Source organism: Cetorhinus maximus, chromosome 24 (genome assembly GCF_964194155.1).
Source record: "Cetorhinus maximus chromosome 24, sCetMax3.hap1.1, whole genome shotgun sequence".
NCBI classification, from domain to species: Eukaryota; Metazoa; Chordata; class Chondrichthyes; order Lamniformes; family Cetorhinidae; genus Cetorhinus; species Cetorhinus maximus.
The window spans coordinates 44,658,310-44,679,503 of record NC_135902.1 but is presented as its reverse complement, the minus strand read 5'-3'; the positions used below and the strand labels follow the sequence as shown (position 1 = coordinate 44,679,503).

At 43.7% G+C, this 21,194-nt stretch overlaps 1 protein-coding gene across 1 annotated transcript in view; it reads right to left on the bottom strand.

Moving 5' to 3' along the window:
• LOC144699540 (dynein axonemal heavy chain 17-like) overlaps positions 1–21,194 on the bottom strand; it is a 785,608-nt gene that overhangs the window by 535,018 nt on the left and 229,396 nt on the right. Inside the window, 2 exon segments of the mRNA XM_078570587.1 lie at positions 1,596–1,712; positions 10,498–10,720. Of these exon segments, the coding sequence (XP_078426713.1) occupies positions 1,596–1,712; positions 10,498–10,720 (340 nt within the window).

Sequence of the window (21,194 nt, the reverse complement as noted above, 5' to 3'; positions counted from 1 at the left end):
TAAACAGCCTGGAAGGCCTATCATAGCACTTACTCACACCCTCTACCAGCGCAGAGACACACAACTTAGTGGGACCTAGATCTAGGGCAGGCTCGGGTTCACAATCTGGTGGTCACTGGAGGAGGAGGCTGGTTCAGCCGAGCTCCTGGCACTCGGAGGACTGCTGGGGAACAGGCATCTGTGAGGTCCGAGTCAGGTGACGACATTCTAGATTTGGCCTTCCAACTCGTCCTGGAGAGTTGCCAGAAGGCATGGGAAGCCCTCAACAGAGTGGCTCGCAAGTCGGAAGAGTGCGTCCACCTCCTCTCTGATGAAGTGGTGCCCACATGTACATGTATGGAGACCTCCATGGAGAGGTTGGCAATGCCATGGAGAACCTGGTCCAGCAGAACGCAGAGCGGTGTCTTTCTTTCAGCTAACAAATGGAGGTTCAAATTTCCCTTTAAAAATTATCAGTCCACAGAAATCATAACAGTTCATTGTGGGATAATGTAAACTCTATGAAGTGAATGGGAAAAGGTTGCAGATTGATCTTGCTGGCTTGAAACAAATGTTGCAGAAAAAGGAAATCTCGAAAATTAAATGGGTGGTTTCAAGTCATCAATTATCTAATTGTTTTACAAAAAGAAATGCGTGTATGTATAAATTGTTAGAGGAATGACATCTCACAATGTAATGCTCTGTACAGAATATGGAGATTTTTAATTTGTCTTGAAATTTTGGTTGTGCATATTAATTCTAATTTGTATTTGGAGAGAAGGGAATCTGGAATTTGTATATTAACTATGGACGGTTGTAGGCAGGTGATGGCCACTAACTAGGCATTCACTTAAGCTGCTTAGAACCCGGCTGCCTGCCTCTCTTCCATGGCTACAGCCAGGCCCCCGTGTCCTCGGAGACGGAGCACATGATGTCCACCAGTACGCTTGAGGCCTTCCGCGAACAGTGAGCACTAGGGGGACTGAAGTGTATTCTTATCCTGGAAATATCTTTTTATTTGATTTGTTAAGTTTCCTTTAAGGTTTTGGGGGTGGGGGGGTGGTTTGTTACAGTGGGTTAGTGGTGCCTCTTTCAAATGAGGCACTTAGTTTGTCATAATTGACAACCTCTAAGATAACTTCAAAAGAGTCAGTCACTGACTAAAACTTTGGTTTTTGGGTTAGGAGGTGCATGCTAGTAATGTATAATTCTGTAGATAAATGCTTATAAAAGTGTGTAAAGATTGGCTCCGGTTCCACCCTATAAAATGTTTGGAATAGAACACTTTCTTCTATCATTGCTAGCAGGTTGCCTAGACATAGAGGTGTTCAAACTGTTGGTATACTTTATGATTGAGCCCTTCAGATCAGGAAACCTGAGGTGATCTAGCTGCAAGGCAAACCTGAGAGGGTAAGTCCTAACTCATTTGGATATCTCCACTAAAATTACGACTACCAAACGAAAGCTTAAAGTATTTGTAAATACTCACTCCACTCCCAATTTACCAGACGTAAGCACATTTAAAATAACTGGGTAAGCATTAGGTCAAGGTCATAGGTAAAGGAATGTCATTTTTATGGCAATAACCATTAGTTTTTTTTTTAGGAATGTCTTACCTCAAATCGTAGACACTTTCTTCTAATGACATTGACTTCGTTGGCTTGCAAAGGTGCCACAGCATGCTTACAAATTACAGAAATTTTCTTTGTATTGTTCCATTGTTCTGGAAGATCCTAAATATAAAATACCAGCAATATATTTCAATTATGAAATCAATCATCATTGTTTCATCATTATTTTTGAAAATGACTCAGGAGTTGAACATCAGCAAAATTACATTGAATTACGACAATTTAAAGAGGTTTCAGCTGAACAGGTCAATGCTGGTATTTATGCTGCACATCAACCTACTCACACTCTATTTACTTAATCTCACCCTTTCAAAGTATCTTTCTGCTCCTTTTTCCTTCAGGTACTTATCTAGTTTCTCCAGCATCTCCAAAAACACATCAAGTTCTACATGTTTTCTAAAGGCACACAGCTCTGTTGTACCACCATCTTTCTCAACCACTCCACTGTTTCTAAACTGTCATACTGTTTGTCTGACATCTAATTCTTGATGAGCAGAAATTTCCTCTAAGTAAATAGGGAAGACTGAAGTCATTGCTTTCATTACCTGCCTGCCTGTCTGTTCCTTAGCCACCAGTTCCATTCCTCTCCCTGGCAACTGTCTGAGACTGAACCAAACAGTTTGCAACCATGGTGCAGTGTTTGATCATAACATAGTTTCCAATCACATATCCTTGTCACCACGAAGATTGCCTACTTCCTCTGCATCAACGCCCCACTCAGCCACTGTCTTAGCTCATTTGTTGTTGAAACCCTCATCATGACTTTGTTGATTCTAGACTTGACTATTCCAGTGTTTTTTGGCTGGTCTCCCACTTCCACCCTCCACAAATCTGAGTTTATCCGAAACTCTGTTGCCTGTATCCTAACTCACATTAAATCCAGTTTATCCATCACCTTGTGCTCATTGACCTACATCGTCTCCTAGTCCAGCAAAGATTCAAAAATCACATCCTTGTTTTCAAATCCCTCTTGTCCTGACTCTCATCACACACCCCTCCCCTCTCTCCCCAGTGTCCCCACCACCCACCCCCCACCCCACACTGTCCACTCTTTCTTTGTAACCTCAACTTCTGAGATGCTTGCATTCCTCTAAGTTTGACCTTTTTGCATCCCTTACTTTAACTGCATCGCCATTGGTGTCCATGTCGTCAGCTGCCTAGGCCTTACGCTATGAAATTCCTTCATTAAACCTCTCTGCCTCTCAACTTCTCTCACCTCCTTTAAGAGGCTTCTTAAAACTTACCTCCTAGACCAAGCTCTTGGTCATATGTCCTAATATCTCCTAATTGGCTCGGTGTCAAATTTTGTTTGATAACATTCTTGTGAAGTTTCTTGCAATGTTTCAGTCCGTTAAAGTCACTATATAAATAAGACCCATAAGATATCCAGTGATGCGTCCAATAAAGAATTCAGGAGAAACTTTTTCACTGAGAGAGTGGTTAGATCGTGGAAGTCACTACTGCATGGCGCGGTTGAGGGAAATAGCATAGACGCAAAATCTCTGCTCTCCTCCAAATGTGGCCTCTTGTGCTTGCCCTATTTTAATTGTTCTACCATTGACATTGCGATTTCAGCTGCTTCAGGATGCAACTGCCGTGAACACAGTGGGAAGCCATGAATGCTAATGGATGCAATTGTCAACACATTTAGGAAACGGGGATTTATACTCAGCTGTTCAACCAGTGACACAGAGATGTCATCACCAGTGACGAAAATGTTGCATTTGTGAACAGTGAGTGGTAGAACCCTTGAGAGAGACGTGAGGCTGTTGGCATCACTTGAACAGCAGAGGTTGGTGGAGGCAGCCCTGGTAAATGAACAAGCACTGGTTGAGGGAGTTAAGATGGGAGAAGGCTATTCAAACATTGGGCAAAGAGTGAGGAAGGGCTTCATCAGATGCCTCCTCCTGGTCAATAGGAGGCCAAAGGAGCACAAAGATTTGCAAGGGGATGAAGGCACTAACTAAGACATTGGGTGTACTGCCCAAGAGTCATTGACCTGAAAATGACAGAGCATCAGTGCCTTAGGAGACGACATCTATCTGGGCAGATGGTCTCAGATATTTGCGCTCAAGTCCACAATGACCTGATGCCCCACGGTCCCCATGCAGTCCTCTACCTGGATCTGTCAAGGTCACTGTCAGCCTGAATTTTTATGCATCCAGGGATTTCCATAGATCAGCTGTGGGCCTGAGTATCACCTCACAGTTGGCAGCCCATCATGCTATCTATCTGGCAAGTCTCAGATGCCCGATTCTAGAAGGCGCGAAACACATCCTGTTTGAGACAGATGGGCTGTCATAGGCACAGAGGGCATTGAGGTTTGCTACCATCAATGAATTCCCTCAGATCCAGGGGCTCATCAATTATATCCATGTAACTATCAAGGGACCAAAAGACCAGCCAGCCAGATTGCTGAACAGAAAAGGCTTCCACTCATTGACTGTCCAGTTGGTCCGTGAATACAGGAAACGTACCTTGCAGGTCTGCACTCGGTTCCTGGAGTGCTGTCATGATGCATTTATCCTTCGAGAGTTCCAGATGCCGCAACTCTTCAGACCAATTCCTCAGACGCAACATTCAGACAGCATGGGAGCTAAGGGTTATCCTCTGAAGAGATGGCTCCTGATGCCTAGCGGCACCCAGACACAGCCAGAGAGACACGGCACAACCAAGGTCATTGTCTAACATAAACCTGCAATTAGCAGACCATTTATATCTTAAAGATGTGTTGCCGTTGCCTTGACCACTTGGGTGTTGCCTTCCATTATGAGTCAGCCAGGGTGTCTTGTATTATTGTTACCTGTTGTGCGCTGCACAACATGACAATACAAAGTGGGCTGGAGCTGCATGAAGGAGAGGGCCTGGATTGCCACTCTTCCATGGAGGTTAATGGGGAGGAGGAAGGGTGGAATTTTCCATGTCTGCTAGTGTTGAGTATGCACGATGGCGTGAGCGGACAATATGGTGATAAGGCCAAAAATTGGTTTCACAATGTTGTGAAACTAGTTTGCGATCGTCCACGGCTGTGTATCTTGCCATCGGACATCAGGAACTTCATTGTAATACATCTGCATATCATTATAAGGCCAGCCCGCCAGAATCATCCCCCACCCACTGGATTGTCTGTCCACACTGATGTGTTTCACAACAGCATATATAAGGTGTGCACTTGGCGGGCTGCACTTTGAGAGGAACTCGGAGGTGAGTGCACAGTAACTTTGTGCAGCGCTTGCCTGGGTTGTCTGTTGGAATTCAAGTTTGAGGCGCGTCGAGGTATGGTGGGGGGGCAAGGGCTGCCCTGCGGTTGAGGCGACTTGGGGGTGGGGGCAAAGGCTGCCCTGCAGTTGAGGCACATTGGTGGAAGGGGCCAAGGCCTGTCCTGCAGTTGAAGGTGTTGCACAAGCATGTGCAGGGTAGGGGGATGAAGGAAGCGGCCAAGCATTAGGGAAAATTTGTGTGAAGTGACCGTTCCTCTGAAGCTGAGACAATTCAGACGCAGCCACATTGACATGCGTGGAGTCAAGCCTCTAGCTTATCTGCCAACTCAAGCAACACATGGGCACGCAAGTCCCACCAAGTGCTCCAGAGATTTTCCCCCCTTGGGCACAGACTGAAAACTAATGAGCGTTTTAGTGGACTGCAGAACACTTGGTTGACTGGGCATGTTGTACAACCTCCTTGCTAAAGCTGGCCATGGAGCAGTCACTGGCGGAGGCGCTTACAGACCCTTGCAATATCAACATCCCAGTTCGACCAGCCTACCCCATGGTTCAAGCAAACAGTGCAGCCTTGCAGTGCAGGTTAGGAGAATGCCTGCACCTGAGCTGAGAGCACAGCATGCAGTCCAATGGGCAAAGCTGCTGCCAATTGTTCAGGTGGAGTCGGGCGGAGGCGGTTGGGGTTTCAGGCAGCCATGCAGAGCACTAAAATCTGGCCATCCAAGTGGTGACCAGCACTCTCCAGGATGCATTTAGGAGCCTTCAGACTTAACCAAGAGAGGTTCTTGTATACCCAAGCTAACCATGCGTCCCTCTCTTTCATTATGCAGGAGGAGTACATCAGGAGCGTGGAGCCTGGTGAACTAGCTGTATGCCTTGTGGCATACAGAGAATGAAGACGACAGGGAAGAAAGTGATGGAGGCACCTGGTTGCATAGAGGGAGGAGCAGCACCCTCAGGAAGAAGGGGCGGCTTGGGTTCCTGCACATGTCCCTGAAGAGCCACAGTGAGCGTTGTTGGTCGGTGTCTAGCTAGACCCAGGTTCTATAGACACTGCCTTTCATTCCTGCAGGTGACCGAGAACCAGTGTCAACGAAGACTGTGCATGTCTAGGGAACTGGTCAGTCACATCTGCCAGCTACTGCAGGATTTGGTGCTATGGGGACATGGAGGGCATCCACTGCCAATGGCCGTGAAAGTGACTGCAGTGCTCAAGTTTTACGCCAGTGGCTCCTTTCAGGGCTCCACAGGTGACCTCTGTGGGATACCACAAGCCTCCACCCACAAATGCATCAATGAGGTCACGGATGCCATCTGCGCAAGGGTACACAGCTTTGTGCATTTCGTCAGGGACCAGGACAGTTAGGATGCAAGAGCGATTGGATTTGCCTAGATCTCATGTTTCCCACAGGTGCTGGGTGCAATCGACTGCACTCACGTAGTGCTCAGATCTTCATCGCAACAAGGAGTCAATTATGTCAGCCACAAGGGCTTCCATTCGCTGAATATGCAGCTGGTGTGCAACCACCACAAACTCATCCTGCAGGTCTGCGCATGTCTTCCAGGGAGTGTCCACAACTCCTACATTCTCAGGCGGTCATGGATCCCTGAAGTCTTCCAAGGTTGACTGAGGCTGCAGGGTCGATTCCTAAGGGAAAATGGTTACCCGCAGAGGATGTGGCTGGTGACACCCATGCCGTGGCCTCAAAGTGCAGCAGAGTGAAGGTATAACGAGGCTCATGTTACAACCCGCAACTTGGTGGAGCAAACCATCAGGATGTTGAAAATGAGGTTCCGGTGCCTGGACCGGCCTGGTAGAGCCCTGAAACATAGTCAACAGAGGGTGTCACACGTCATTGTTGCCTACTGCGACCCTTACAACCTGACGCTGCAACGGGCAGAGGAGCTGGCTGGGGAGGAGATGCAGTAGCTGGGGGTCTTCTCCAATGAGGAGGATGTTGATGGTGATGAAGGTGAGGATGTTCTTGAAGGCGACGATTATGGTGATGAAACCCTTGCACTGGCCAGATGAGGCAGGTGTGCTTGGGAGACCCCCATAGCTGCTAGATTTGTGGAGGATGATGATGACATGCAATGAGGAGACACCATAGATCTTCACATAGCCTCTGAGAATGTCTAGCTCCTGTCTGGCTGAGGGCAGCTTGCTTGCACTCTGTGATCAGGGTCATATCACCATGAAATTTTAAAAGCGCTTGATCCTTTGTCCACCTTCAGCACCGGGCCCCTTCAGGAGCCACCGTCACTGGTCACAGATGCTGAAGAGATGGGGGTCAGCCCTACCTTAAAGGTGCTGAGAGCACGCAGAGAGAATGACAGAACTCGGTGACGCCTGCCCACGACATTCAGGCAGCAATGCCAAGCACCAACAAGGCGCTGGCATCGGTAATGTCTCCAGGGAGTGTGAGGCTGGACCATCACTTGGTCTGAAGGCTGCACAAAGCATAGGGAAGAGACCTGCCTTTATCTTGTGCAGAAAGATTTCAAATCTGAGTGACACAAACACTTCTCATCAGAACAAGGAGCCATAGGCAGGGAGACATTGTTGAGTTTATTTACAATAGTGAACATTACTTACGAGTGGTTAATATCTGTGCCCAGGCTGTGCAATACATATTCTGGGGAGGACCTCCTAATAAACCTGCTCCTGGGCCTGGCCAGGTTGGCCATTACCAGGTACAGGCAGCAGGCGACCGAGTGAGTTGTCCGACCCGACTGTCTGCCCCTCTTCTGCGGCTCTGTTTACAGCTGGGTGTCCCTGAAGAGGGAGCACACGGTGTCCGCTGGCACCATCGAGGCTTTCTGTGCTCGGTGGGCACTGCAGGTACTGGGGTGCTTTATAGGCCCTTTTAATCACATTTTGATTTAATGTTGGTAAGTTTCCTTTGCATTTTGTCTTTTGTTTTTGCAGTTTCCCTTTAAGGGCTGCTTTTACTTTGCCCCTAATTTTGTTAATTTAGTTTATTCGGTTGACTCAAAAGAGTTACATATTCTGAGGAGGACCTCCTCGTGAACCTGCTCCTGGGCCTAGCCAAATTGGCCATTAACAGGTCCAGGCAGTGGGTAATCGAGGGGGTTGTCCAACTCAATTGTCTCCCCTCTTCCGTGGCTAAGTCCGTGGCCAGGTGTCCCTGGAGAGGGAGCACACGGTGTCTACCGGCACCGTCGAGGCCTTCCATGCTCAGCAGGCACCATGGGGACTGCAGTGCTTCCTGGGCCCTTTTGATCACATTTTGATTTAATGTTGGTAAGTTTCCTTTAAATTTTGTCTTTGTTTTTGCAGTTTCCCTTTAAGGGGCTGCTTTTTACTTTGTCCCTGATTTTGTTAATTTAGTTTAATTGTTTGACTCAAAAGAGTTACATATTCTGAGGAGGACCTCCTCGTGAACCTGCTCCTGGGCCTGGTCAAATTGGCTATTAACAGGTCCAGACAGCAGGCAATCGAGAGGGTCGGCCGACCTGAATGTCTACCCCTCTCCCGTGGCCTCGTTCATGACTGGGTGTCCCTGGAGAGGAAGCACACAGTGTCCACTGGCACCATCAAGGCCTTCTGTACTCGGTGGGCACCACAACTTCCACTACCTGCTATTATCAAACTCATTTTTCAAACAGTTTTAAGATTTCACTGCAAGTACCCAGTAGCAGAAGTCTCCCAGTCTTCCCTGCAGCGCAGTCTGGAGCCTTTCCCGGTATCTTGATGGAGTGGTTATAGGCACTTCCAAGTGACAGGCCAGTTCCATTTTATATAAAAACTGATGGGTTGTCCATGTATAGGCTGCATCAGCGTGCTGTGAGGGGAAAGGGACAGTAATGATCTGCAGCAAGCGGCTATGCATTGATTGACAGGGGCCTCACTCCCTTGCCCCAGGGGAAGCAACTTCACCCTGAAGCTCGCTGCTGAACACTTACTACTCTTGTGTGTCCAGAAGAAGATGCTACCATTGCCATGCACTAGGTATTGCGCGTTGAAGTTGTACTCAAAGCGGTGGTTGGGCAGCTAGCAGCCACTTTGGCCTCACTGATAGCCTGGAGCAGCTGCAAGAGGAGCCAGCAGCCGGTAACCGTTATCAGCGCTGCCATCATAGCAGTGAAAACGGCTCAAGCGGCAAATACGGATATCAGCTGGGTCTGGGCTGACACAAAGCTCAGTGGTGGCACCCCGGGCAGAGGTCGGAAGAAAAGTTGAGAAGGCGGAATTCCATGATCCAAGTCAGAATTCCACCTCCAAGACCACCGTGTGTGAGGCACTGATCACGCTCTGTGCACCATGCTGTGCACAATCCCTAGCGAGCAGACAGGCCTTGCCCCTCCCTGGACCGGGACCACGACATGCATACCATGCATAGTCCCGAAGCATGGCCCATAAAGCCCCACAACCGCCTTTAAACTCTCACCCCGACAATGTGGCCCACAAAGCCCCAGGACTGCCTTTAATCTGTCACCACGACTATTTGGCCTCAGTCCCAGGACTATTCATCCCCATATTTCCTTCAGGACTCACCACCTCCAACCCATGCCGCAGTCATGAGTCCCTGTGTATCCCTTCCCTCTTGTGCAACCCTAACCACTCACCCAGTCATGAGTCGGTATTCAGCCCTTCCCTCTTGTCCAACACTATCCCCACCTTCCTACAGTCTTGAGCTGCGTGCACCCCTCCCTCTCATGCCATACTAACCCCTTCCCGAGTCTATGTGCAGCCCTTCCATGCCAGGTTCCAACTCCCCCACCCCCAGTCATCCCTCTGTCTGCCATCTCCCCACCACTCTCCTGTTCCCTTCACCCTCTGCCTATTCCCCCACCCTCATGCTGGTCTCTTCTGGTAGAGTGCAGCCCTGCCTATGCCCAACAGCATCTAGTGCGAGCAAACCTGCCTGCGTCTTGCAGCACCCAGTGCGACCAGCCCTGCCTGTGCCCTGCATCACCCTGTGTGAGCAGTCCAGCAGCACTGTTGCAGGTAGGCTTATAATGTTGCACGCACCTTGAAGTCATGAGTGAAGTGAAGGTGGGCAGGTGCACGCTGCTTATATCTGATTGTGAATCAGACCAGTCTAATTTCCCGCTGGTGTGGCACATAATTGGGAGGGAGAATGTGATTCCAGCAAGTTGCATTTTAATAAGTATTCATGATATGTTAATACATGCAAATGGGGTTCCCGACATGGAGCAGGAGGAAAGTCAACCCAGCATATGGCCACCATGAAAGTGCTGAGAGGAAAATTCCGACTTGTTCTCCTGCCAGCAGAAATTCGACTTTTGGCCTCACTCTGAATTTTCCACTCCCACCTGTCATGACTCCTGCTGCTGGCGGGACTGGAAAATTCTGCCCTATATCCTATGTTAAATGCTCCAGGCCACAATATATCTGTTCCTCTGTCTTCACAGAACATAATAAAATCACAAATAAAAGGCTTTTAATAGCAGTAAAATAGTACAACAATCCTTAACATGAAAAACATCAGTAAATTTCAGTGATATATAAAATGATATTTTATATATTCCAAGTGAAATCTTGCAGTTGAAACTATCAAAAGCTATCAGGAGTTTTTATTTAACTTATTAGTAGATAATGAAACTGTTGCACTTGTCATGGAATTCATTTTTGAACCAATGACAGAAAGTCTATATATAAATAAAGAGTTATTTCTTACGTGTAATTGTGTGTGAACTTCTTCTGGCATCTCTACATCATAGGTCTTTAGTAGTTCAATGGTTTGCTTCAATGGTTCAAACATATTATCTGTGGTCACTTGTCTCTCTTTTACTTTTTTCAGATATCCCATAACTTGTATAAGGGCTTTCAAATCCCCTTCTTTTACAGTTTTTGTTAGTTCAGCATTTGTCTCATTGATAAAAGCCTCCAAAGTACTCAAACTAGAAAAGCAAATATATAGTGCTTCAAATTAGTTTTGTTATTGGAACTGTGCTCACTGTAGATAACACAAAATTACAAATAGAAGCATGTTTCCAGGGAAAGTGATTGGGCCAGAAATTTGTGCAATGGCAATGGAAAAGTTTTAAAAAAGAACATTGTCAGCCAATTGTGTTTAGGAATTGCTGTATTTTGACGTTAATGCTGGAATTTTCAACCATTAGTGGATCAGGAACTTACTGAAAGCTCCAATGGGCTACACCGTGGTTCTTTAACTGAGCCTGGGCATTATCTTCCTACTTCCAGGGTGGTGCATCAGAAAGGGCATGGGACACTTTGAACCTGTCAATGGAAGGATCACTAATGAAAGGGAGGGCAGGGTTCAGAAAGGCTCAATTGTACATGGCATCATGAGGATGCAACAATCAGAGGAATAGAAAGGAGATTGACATAAGAACATAAGAAATAGGAGCAAGAACAGTGAGCCATATGTCCCATGAGCCTGATCTGGAATTCAATAAGGTCGTGGATGATCAGATCTTGGCCTCAACTCCACTTTTTTGCTTGTTCCCCATTACTCTTAACTCTCCTATAGTTCAAGAATCTACCTCAGCCTTGAATATATCTAATAACTAGCCTCCACAGCTGTGTGGGGCAAAGGATTTCAAAGATTCACTAAGAAGAAACTCCTCTTCATCTCTGTCTTAAATGCGTGACCCCTTAATCCAAACTATGCCCCCGAGTTCTAGATTCTTCCTTGAAGAGAAATATCTACCCAGCATTTACCCTGTCAAGGCCCATTAGAATCTTATATGTTTCAATCAGATTACCTCTTATTCCTCTAAATTCCAATGAGCATAGGCCTGACCTGCTCAATCTTATCTCGGTATCAGTAGACATCCACCTCACTTGCTGAAGCTAATGAGGGAATGCAGTGTAGCAGCAATGCTTTAGTAAAAAGGACATTTAAGAAAGATACAATGGACTAATACATGGGTTATAATTCTATTGAATATAATTTGCACAAGCAATTAAAATGCAATAAAGTTTGGAGTTATTAATTTGACTGCAGTCTTTCTGCAATATTAGGTATCATGGATATCAATGTCAATTGGTTGTTAGAAGTGCTTTATTGCAAACTTAAACAAGTCCAGGGAACTATCGACCATTTAGCTTAACATCGGAAAGATAATGTAGGGCAGAATAATACAGGGGGACAGACGCACCACCCCCACCTCCCCGGAAACAAAATTGGCGCAGAGCATGACCTGCAGCCATAAAGCGCTGTGGGGCGGATTAACGAGGACCAAATGGAACTTCCATCCCTCTCTGGGGGGAAGGTCCTGTCCTCCAGAGTTGCCGGCCAATTGGATTGGCCAGCAGCTCCATCAGTCCCAGCAGCATCAGGAGGACGTCAGTGGCCACTGTCAGAACTGCAGAAGAAGACGACCAATACGGCCCAGGGAGCCCTGAAGCAAGTAAGTCCAGGCTGGGAGGGTTAGGGTAGGCTAGGGAGAGGGGCAGGGCGGGGGGAAGGGGTTGGGTTTAGGGAACGGAGCGGGCAGGAAGGAAGAATGGGATCGAACTTAGGGGGAGCCGGCCCATGATCGGCAAAGAGCAACCCCTGAATAGCGACCCCGCTTCCTTACTGCCCTTTAAATATTTAAGTGAAAAAAATTGGGCTGCCCAAACATTTAATCGCATGCGTAGTTTATTATCAGGGTCAATTGTTTTGATAACAAGCCTGATTGATCCTTGGTTATTCATTTAAATATGGCAGCTGGCTGCTGATCTCAGCACCTGCCCACAACACCCCCCCATCTCTGTATTATGGAGGTGAGCTCAGGGGTGGGTGGGAAGGTGCAGAAGCAGGTGCCTGACCTATTTTACATGACCCCCCCCACCCACAGGAAACCAGTTTGGTGGGGGCACGTAAAATTCAACCTATAATGTTTGCTCAAAGATGTAATAGAAGCCACATATATATAGTCAGCACAGATTTCAAAAGGGTAATGTTTGGCCAGCCTTACTGAATTCTTTCAAGAAGTAATAGAGTGATCAGGTAAAGATAATGTGGAGGTGTGACATATTTGGACTTTCAAAAGGCTTTTGGTAAGATACCTCACAGTAGGCCCATGATAAACATCAAAGTATGTGGAGTCAGGGATAAGGAGCAGAATGGATAGCAAGCTGCCACGAAAATAGAAAAGAAAAAGTAGGAGAAAAGGGTAGTAAAAAACAGGCAAAGATTGGGAAGTGGTTTTCCACAAGGATCAATACTGGGACCAAAATGAAAGCAAAATACTGTGGAAGCTGGAGAACTGAAATAAAAACAGATAGTACTGGAAAAACTCAGCAGTTAGCTTGCAGACTCTATTTCTCTCTCCACAGATGCTGCCCCCTACTGAGTTTTTCCAGCAATTTCTGTTTCAATACTGGGACCAAAGTTGTCTACAATTTACATAAATAATTTGGATTGCGGAATTGGGTGTACAATTTCAAAACTTGCAGGTGATTGTGGGGTATAATTAATACTGAAGAGGACTGCAACAAAATGTAATTGGATATTAATAAACTTAGAATGAGATGTAATTGGAAAAATAATTTTAATATACATAATTGTGAGATGATTCATTTTGGTAGAGAGAATCAGGAGGCCACATGCTCCTTGGAAAATAAGGGTAGAATTTTGTGGCTGAAGAGGAAGGGGAGAATGCACCCCCCTGATGCTGACTGCTCCACAGCCATTGAACCATCCAAGGAGGGATAATTGGGTGGGGACGTGATATCCGCCCCACATTTGGGAGAAAGTTTCACCTCAGAGAGCTGTCAGCCAATCTGATTGGCTGGCTGCTCTGTAGTCCCAGCAGTGCAACTGGCAGTGGTGTCCACTGCTGGGTTGCAAGCAGTCTCCTGATTTTAAATCCCGGAGCCAAGATAGAGATCTCGCAGTGGGGATGGAAGGGGGGCCCGTTGAGGGAGAGGGGTATGGAGCCTCACTGAGGGGCCTTAACTGGGGAGAGGGTGGGCAGCCGAAGGCCTTCCCACCACTCCCTGCCCATAAAATTGGAGACAGGTAGGGTTGGGCAGGAGGGCAGTAGGTGCTGTAATATGCCTTTAAGTGGTTATGCCAATAATCTGTATATATCAGTCAGGATATGGAGTCATCTGGCACATGACACAGTAGTTGACCAAGCAAGACATACTAGTAAGAGGTCTCCAGCAGTGTGCATATACTATTGTAATCTTTGAATAAAGAACTCACAATATAGATTACCAGTCCTGCTTGAGTGATTGGTGAATTTGTGTTTGAAGGTAGAAGGAAACAACAGTGGAAAGGCCATGGAGGGTATTTCATGCCCCCTCTCCCCATCCCCATCACTTGCAAGGACACGTAAGATTCTGCCCTATGAGTTTAAATAGAGCAAAGGGATATGAGTACAGAGACACAAATCACCACAAGTAGTGAGAGAAGTTAATAAGATTTAAAAAAAGGGTATAACAAGCAATGGGGTTTATTCCTTAAAGGATAAAATTGAAAAGCTGAGACATTATATTAAACTTGTACAGAAGTTTGGTTAGACAGCACTTAGAGTACTGAGAACAGTCTGGTTTCCATATTATAAAAAAGAATATAGAGGCATTGGATAAGGTTCAAAAATATTTACTAGGACAATAGAAAAATTGGAAAGTTAAACTTTTTAAGGAAGGTTGAACAGACTGGGGCTCTTCTGCTCTAGAAAATTGAAAAACTGAGGGGTAGCCTGATAGCGTTCTGGGGTACTTTCTTATGAATGATGATGATGTGGAGGAAGATAAGAAGAATGATAATGGAGAGATGAAGTCAAACTCAAGACCATCCATGAGTTTATGCACAGACCTCCTGCCTACTGTACCCTTAACAACTGTGAGAATGGATTCATTTTACATATTTTGCAGGATATTGTGTTATTCTGTAAAGAAGAGTGTGTGTGTGTGAGATTTAATTAAGCTGGGCAAGAGATTGATAGGAGTCAGGTAGTCCCGGGGGTTTTAATACTTCTATCCTTTTCATGTTTTAAGTTTAAGGTACTAGTAAATAGGATAGATCTATTTAACATTTCTAACATTTGCATTGTTAGATAAGTTAAGAGTTTGTTTGAATATCAAAATGGAGTCAGAGGCAACAAGGAATGTGTTTGCATCTTGCAGGAGTTCCATAGGTAAATAGTAATGGGGATATTATATTTTATTGACCCGAAAGCAAGGACAAGATAGAAACATAAAGGATTTTATATTTTGGAAGAATTTGAGTTTCAAACAGGCGTGAGAACAATGGAACTGGAGATGAAAGGGAAAAGGGTATTTTAGAGTTACAGTCGAGAGCTTAAGGAGAGATAGTCAGAGCCGCTTGTGTTGTTGAGCTGGAGCTGGAGCTCTGGGCTGGGAGAGGATGTCATTTGAACCAGCCATCCAGTCAAACTAGAAAAGCCTTGGGCTTCAACAAGCAATTTTAATTTGAAGTGGATTCCACCACAGAGTGGAAAAGAGTAGAGGTCATGTGCTATGACTTTATTAAAGCTACAGCAGTTTGCTTTGTGTAATATTACTGGATTTTATAGTTAAACATCTATAAGAAAGTAATGTCTGGAGGTGTTTACTTGTGGGTCTGACCAAGAAGAGAGTTTTTGGGGGAATGTTTTGGAAGACTTACCTTAATTGTATAACTGTAATCTTGCATGCTTAAGTCTTCTTTTATTCTCATTAATAAAAATTTTACTTTTAATTTTTTAAATCCCAAAAGTGTTACTGGACCTCTTACTGCTGAGATCTTCTCATTTTCAGAATCCAAAAAAAGGGCGTGGCCCGTAAACCAACTTTCCCTCCGGGATTTGGTTTGCGCAGCAATTAACACTGGCTGTGGTCATAACAAATTTGGGGGCTCTATGCGGGATTATTAAAATTCCTTGATTGGGTTAGTGTTTATGAATCCAAGGGGCACAGGTATGAGAAGAATATTGAACTCAGGGGTTTTGTGTTGAGGCGTTTTAAAATGGTTAGACTGCAAAGTGGCTTTGGCAATTGCTACAACTATTCTGGGAGTGGAAAATGTAACTGTGGAGTATTTGAAATCTGTGACTAAAACTCAATTGAAAGAATTAGCAGAGGAAGTGCAGGTAGAGACTAAAGTGGGATTTTGTGAGGCTGATATGATTAAAGTGCTTACCCAGCATTAAAGGTTGGAGGAAGGGATACCTGAAACTAGTGTGCCACAGCTTGAGGTAGTAAGATTTCAGCTGCAAATGAAGCAGCTTGATATAGAAAGGCAAAAGCTTTAATTGTAAGAAACAAAACAAAGAAACTCGAGTTAGAAAGAAAAGAGAAGGAACAAGAAAAAGACAGATCAAAAGAAATAGAAATAAAAAAGAGCTTCAATGGGAAAAGGAGGAGCAGGAAAAGGAAAAGAAAGATTACAAGAGATAAAAATGTGAAGGCTTGAACTTGAACTTCAGAGAGAGAAGTTAGCAATTGAGGAAAGAGAGGGGGAAAGAGATAGAGAGCTTCAGAGAGAGAAAGAAGCCAGACAGTATGAATTTTTTAAAGTGAAGCTTAGAATGAAGGAAGAAAGTAGAGGTAGTGATTTGGATGGTGACTTTGATTCCTTTGAGGAATCTGATTTAATTTTAAAAACCTTCAGTTAGTGCCTAAATGTACAGAGGATGGAGTTGAAAGATATTTAACCTCATTTGAAAAGATAGCTATGAAATTGAAATGGCCAAGAGCTGCTTAGACCATCATGTTGCAAAGTGTTTTTTTCAGGTACAGCAATGAATGTGTATGCAAGCTTATCAGAGGAGCAGTCTGCAGATTACAAGACAGTAAAGAAAGTAATATTAAATGCTTGTGAGCTTGTCTCTGAAGCTTATCAGTTTGAGTTTAGGACTTTAAGGAAAAGACTTAATCAGACTTATGTGGAGTTCACAAGGGAAAAAAGAATTATCTGGGATCAATGGTTCAGGGCATTAAAATTAGATAAGAACTTTTGAAAATGTAAGAGAGGTTATGATTCTGGAAAAAATTAGAAATAGCATTCCAGTAAACATTAAGACATATTTAGATGAGAGACAAAGCAAAAAGATTGGGAAAGCTGCTGTTTTAGCTGATATGGATAATATTTCACACAAACAGATAAGTTAAGAAAAGGGTCATATGGAAATCAGGAAGGAAATTAGAAATTTAGAAAATCTAGTGATGGTAAAAATGTTAGTAGTAAAAATAGAGTTAGTAGTAAGCATCAAGCTGAAGGACGCCAATCTATGAAAGATGGAAAGGTGAAAAATAGAGTTGAAGGGAGGAAACAGATATGTTACCATTGTAATGAGGCTGAAAACATGAGAACAAGTTGTTAGAGGTTAAACGGGAAACTGTCTGTGGAGGTCGGAACTCAGAAAAGTTCTGGAAGCAAGAGTACTGTGGGGTCTGAGATGCAGAGGCAAGATAAACCAGTGGTTTGTGTGCAGGCGGAGCAGGAAGAATCAGTGCTACCTAGAGAAGTGGGAATATGTTCTCAACTTACCAAAGGGAGTTCTGAAGGGCAGGTTGCAGAGATGTTTAAAGATTTTATATGTGAAGAGAAAATATATCCATGTGTACAGGGAAGAGCAGGAAAGGATGTCAAAATTTTAAGGGATACTGGGACTAGCCAGTCCTTAATGTTATGGGATGGTACTATTTGTTGACCAGAAGGGTTATTGCAGGATAAAATATTAATTAAGGGAATCCATGGCTAAGACAAACCCATTTCACTGTGCAAGGTAAATTTAAAAACAGTGATTTGAAAACAGGAGAGGTGATTGTTGAGGTAGTGGAGAAATTTCCCATTGCAGGGGTTCAATTTATCCTAGGGAATGATGTAGCTGGATAACAGATATGGATGATGTCTACTATAGTAGAGCAGCCTGTTGAGACACAATCAACAGAGGTGTTACAGAAGGAGCATCCTGGATTGTTTCCAGATTGTGTGGCAACAAGATCACAAATGCAGGAGTTTAAACGGGAAGAGGAGGAATCTAAAAGACAGGGAGAGGATGCTGAAATTCAGTTGGCTGGATCAATCTTTGAAAAGATTACTCAAGAGAAGATTAAAGAGGATGAGGTTGAGGTGTTTAGTTCAGTGAAGTTAGTGGAATTACAGCAGGAGGATCCAGACTTGAAGAAATGTAAAGCAATTGAGGAAATCCCAGTGTCTACAGTGAAATGGGAAGTTTTGAGATTTCAAGGCAAGTGGATTTTATCAGAAATTTGTGCCAAACTTCAGCAGTGTAGTTGCTCGCCTGACTGATTGTTTAAAAAGAACAGAAAATTCCAATGGACACATGAGTGTCAGAATGCATTTGACAGCTTGAAAGCTGTACTAACAACTACACCTGTTCTACCAGCACCTGGTTATACAAAGCAGTTTCAGCTGGCCATTGATGTCAGTGATGTTGGTATTGGTGCCATATTGCTACAAGAAGATGAACTAGGAATTGAGAAACCAGTAGGATATTTCTCACGGAAGTTGAATGTACACCAGAAGAAATATTCAACTATAGAGAAAGAGACTTTAAATTTGGTGTTAGCTTTGCAGCATTTTGAAGTGTATGTTGCAAACAACTCTTCAGAAACAGTTATATATACTGACTACATTTCTTTGAGGTTTCTGGAAAAGCTTTGGGACAGAAACGCAAGACTGTTTCGGTGGAGTTTATTATTGTAACCATTCAATTGACAAATTATATATGCGGCTGGATGAGAACATTTAATTGCAGATGTGTTGTCAAGAGTTTAAAGTTCAAAAGAACTCGGATATTAGAAAATGGAGAATGGACTGGAATGAACTCTATTTTTACAAAAGACTTGTGTGTATATTTTCATGGTTAATGCATGTACACCATAGTAATAGTTCTGTTTGTATAGCTAAATGTAGTAAGGAATAAGAAATGAGTTTGTTTGAATATCAAAATGGAGTCAGAGGCGACAAGAAACATGTTTGCATCCTGCAGGAGTTTCACAGGTAAATAGTAGTGGGGGTATTATATTTTATTGGCCCAAAAGCAAAGACAAGGTAGAGACATAAAAGATTTTATATTTTGGAAGGATTGAGTTTCAAAGAGGTGTGAGAACAATGAAACTGGAGATGAAAGGGAAAGGGGGTATTTTACAGTTACTGTGGAGACCTTAAGGGGGAGATACCTGGAGCTGTTTGAGTTATTGAGCTATAACTGGAGCTCTGGGCTGGGAGAGGATGCTGTTTGAATCAGCCATCCAGTCAAGTCAGAAAAGACTTGGGCTGCAACAGGCAGTTTTATTCTGAAGTGGATTCCACTGCAGAATGGAAAAGAGTAGAGGTCATGTGCTAATACTTTATTGAAGCTACAGCAGTTTGCCTTGTGTAATATTACTGGATTTTATAGTTAAACATCTATAAGAAAGTATTTGTCAGGAGGTGTTTACTTGTGGGTCTGACCAAGTAGAGAGTTTTTGGGGGGATGTTTTGTAAGACTAATCTGAATTATGTAACTGTAATCTTGTGGGCTTAAGTTTTCTTTTCTTCTTGATAATAAAACTTATACTTTTAATCTTTATAAATCCCAAAAAAAGTGTTATTGGACCTCTTACTGCTGAGATCGGTACGCCTTCTTCTCAAATTCAGAATACACAAAGAAAGGGTACAGCCCGTAGGCCAAATTTCCTTCTGGAATTTGGTTTGCGCAGCAATTAACACTGGCTGTGGTCATAACACCAGCTTTGCACACAAAAGAGAGCTGGACTACTACTGAGTAGACTCTGATTCTTCTGTAAAATTCATAACCACGTGCCCATTCTGCAGCATGGCTAGAGTTAGACATTGCCAAAAATTACCTAGTGTCATAAAAGTTGAGTGCAGTGGTCACCCTCAGCTCATACTGCTCTCTCTGTGGCTATAAGTGGAGTGCAGACCAACATGCAACAGGTGACAGAGCTGCCCAAATGCTTTTTTGGAGCACTATTCTTTAACATGTGTTATCTGCAAGGCCTTCATGTGATATGAAGATTCCATATCTGGTTGGCTACATGCATCTGAAAGTCTGGCTAACTCTCCTCTGCTTAATCCTGTGGTGGTTCTCATTTTCATGACAATAACATTAAATTGTATACTTGTATGGAATGCCATAGTTGTTCCTAAGAATATCTATCAACTGCAGAAACCTTTACTGAAACTCTCCAGGCACTTCAGGTTCAGAAACACCGTTCTTCTACCTATCTCAGCTGATGCTGGCAACAGCAGATCCTTCTAATTCTCAATCTATTAGAAATATTAAAGTAAGAATCTTTGAGCAGCCAGGTCAGTGACTCTATAATACATGTAAGTTAGTGCACTTCGCGGGTGGATCACAGGAATTGCCAAAAAGTAAGAGGGGATTTGGAATGAGCAATTTTGTGGCAGGAAAGTGAAGGAAACATTTTCTACCCAACATATCTGTCGCAGACATGCAGTTGCTCTGCCTATGCAATAAAAATAAAACAAAATAAACTAATCGAACCCAAAAAGAATAAAGCCCGTGGTCCGGATGAATTGCATTCATGTATTTTTAAATAATGTAAGTGATAGCAGAGACATTACTACATATATTTAAAAACTTGTTAGAAAAAGGTGTAGTGACAGAAGACTAGCAGATAGTTAATGTAATATCTTTTTTAAGAAGAGGGATAGAACATGTCCAGGGAATTATAGGCCAAACAGCTTAACATCACAGGTGAGAAAAATAATGGAACCCCTACCAAAGCATAGAAGAACATCTAGAAATTTAAAAAAATACATTCAGCATAGATTTCTAAACAGGAAATCTTGCTTGGACAACAGTATTGAATTTTTTGGAGAGGTAATGAGAGAGAAGACAATGTAGTAGTTGTAAATTATCTGGATTTTCAAAACGTCTTTAGTAAGGTTCAATAAGGCCTTCAATAAGACTAATGAATAAAGTCAGAGAATGCTTCATCAGAGGACAAGTTGCAGAATGGGTTGCTAGTTGGCTTCAAAACAGAAGGTAGACAGTGGTATTAAAAGCTGGATATTGGTGTTCCAAGGATCAGTGCTGGGACCACTGCTGTTCACTGGACTTTAGAATCAAAAATACAATTTTTGAATTTGCGAATGACACCAAAGTGGGGGACTAGTCAATATAGAGGAGGGAGGCAAAAATTACAGGAAGACACTAATAAACTTGCAGAATGGGCAAATAATTGGCAAATGAAGAACAACACAGATAAATGTGAGGTGAACAGGCAGTTGGGGTAATTGGAGTAAGAGCTAGAGTGACTGCACAAGTCTAAAACCAACTGTAAGAAGTGGTTTTGACATGTTAATGAACCAAGAGGAACTTCAATCAGAGTTTTACGTAAAGCCATAACAGCAGTCTTTTTGAATTGAGTTGTTTTAGTTAAAAGGGCAGGTTGTAAGGTAAAGATAGGGTA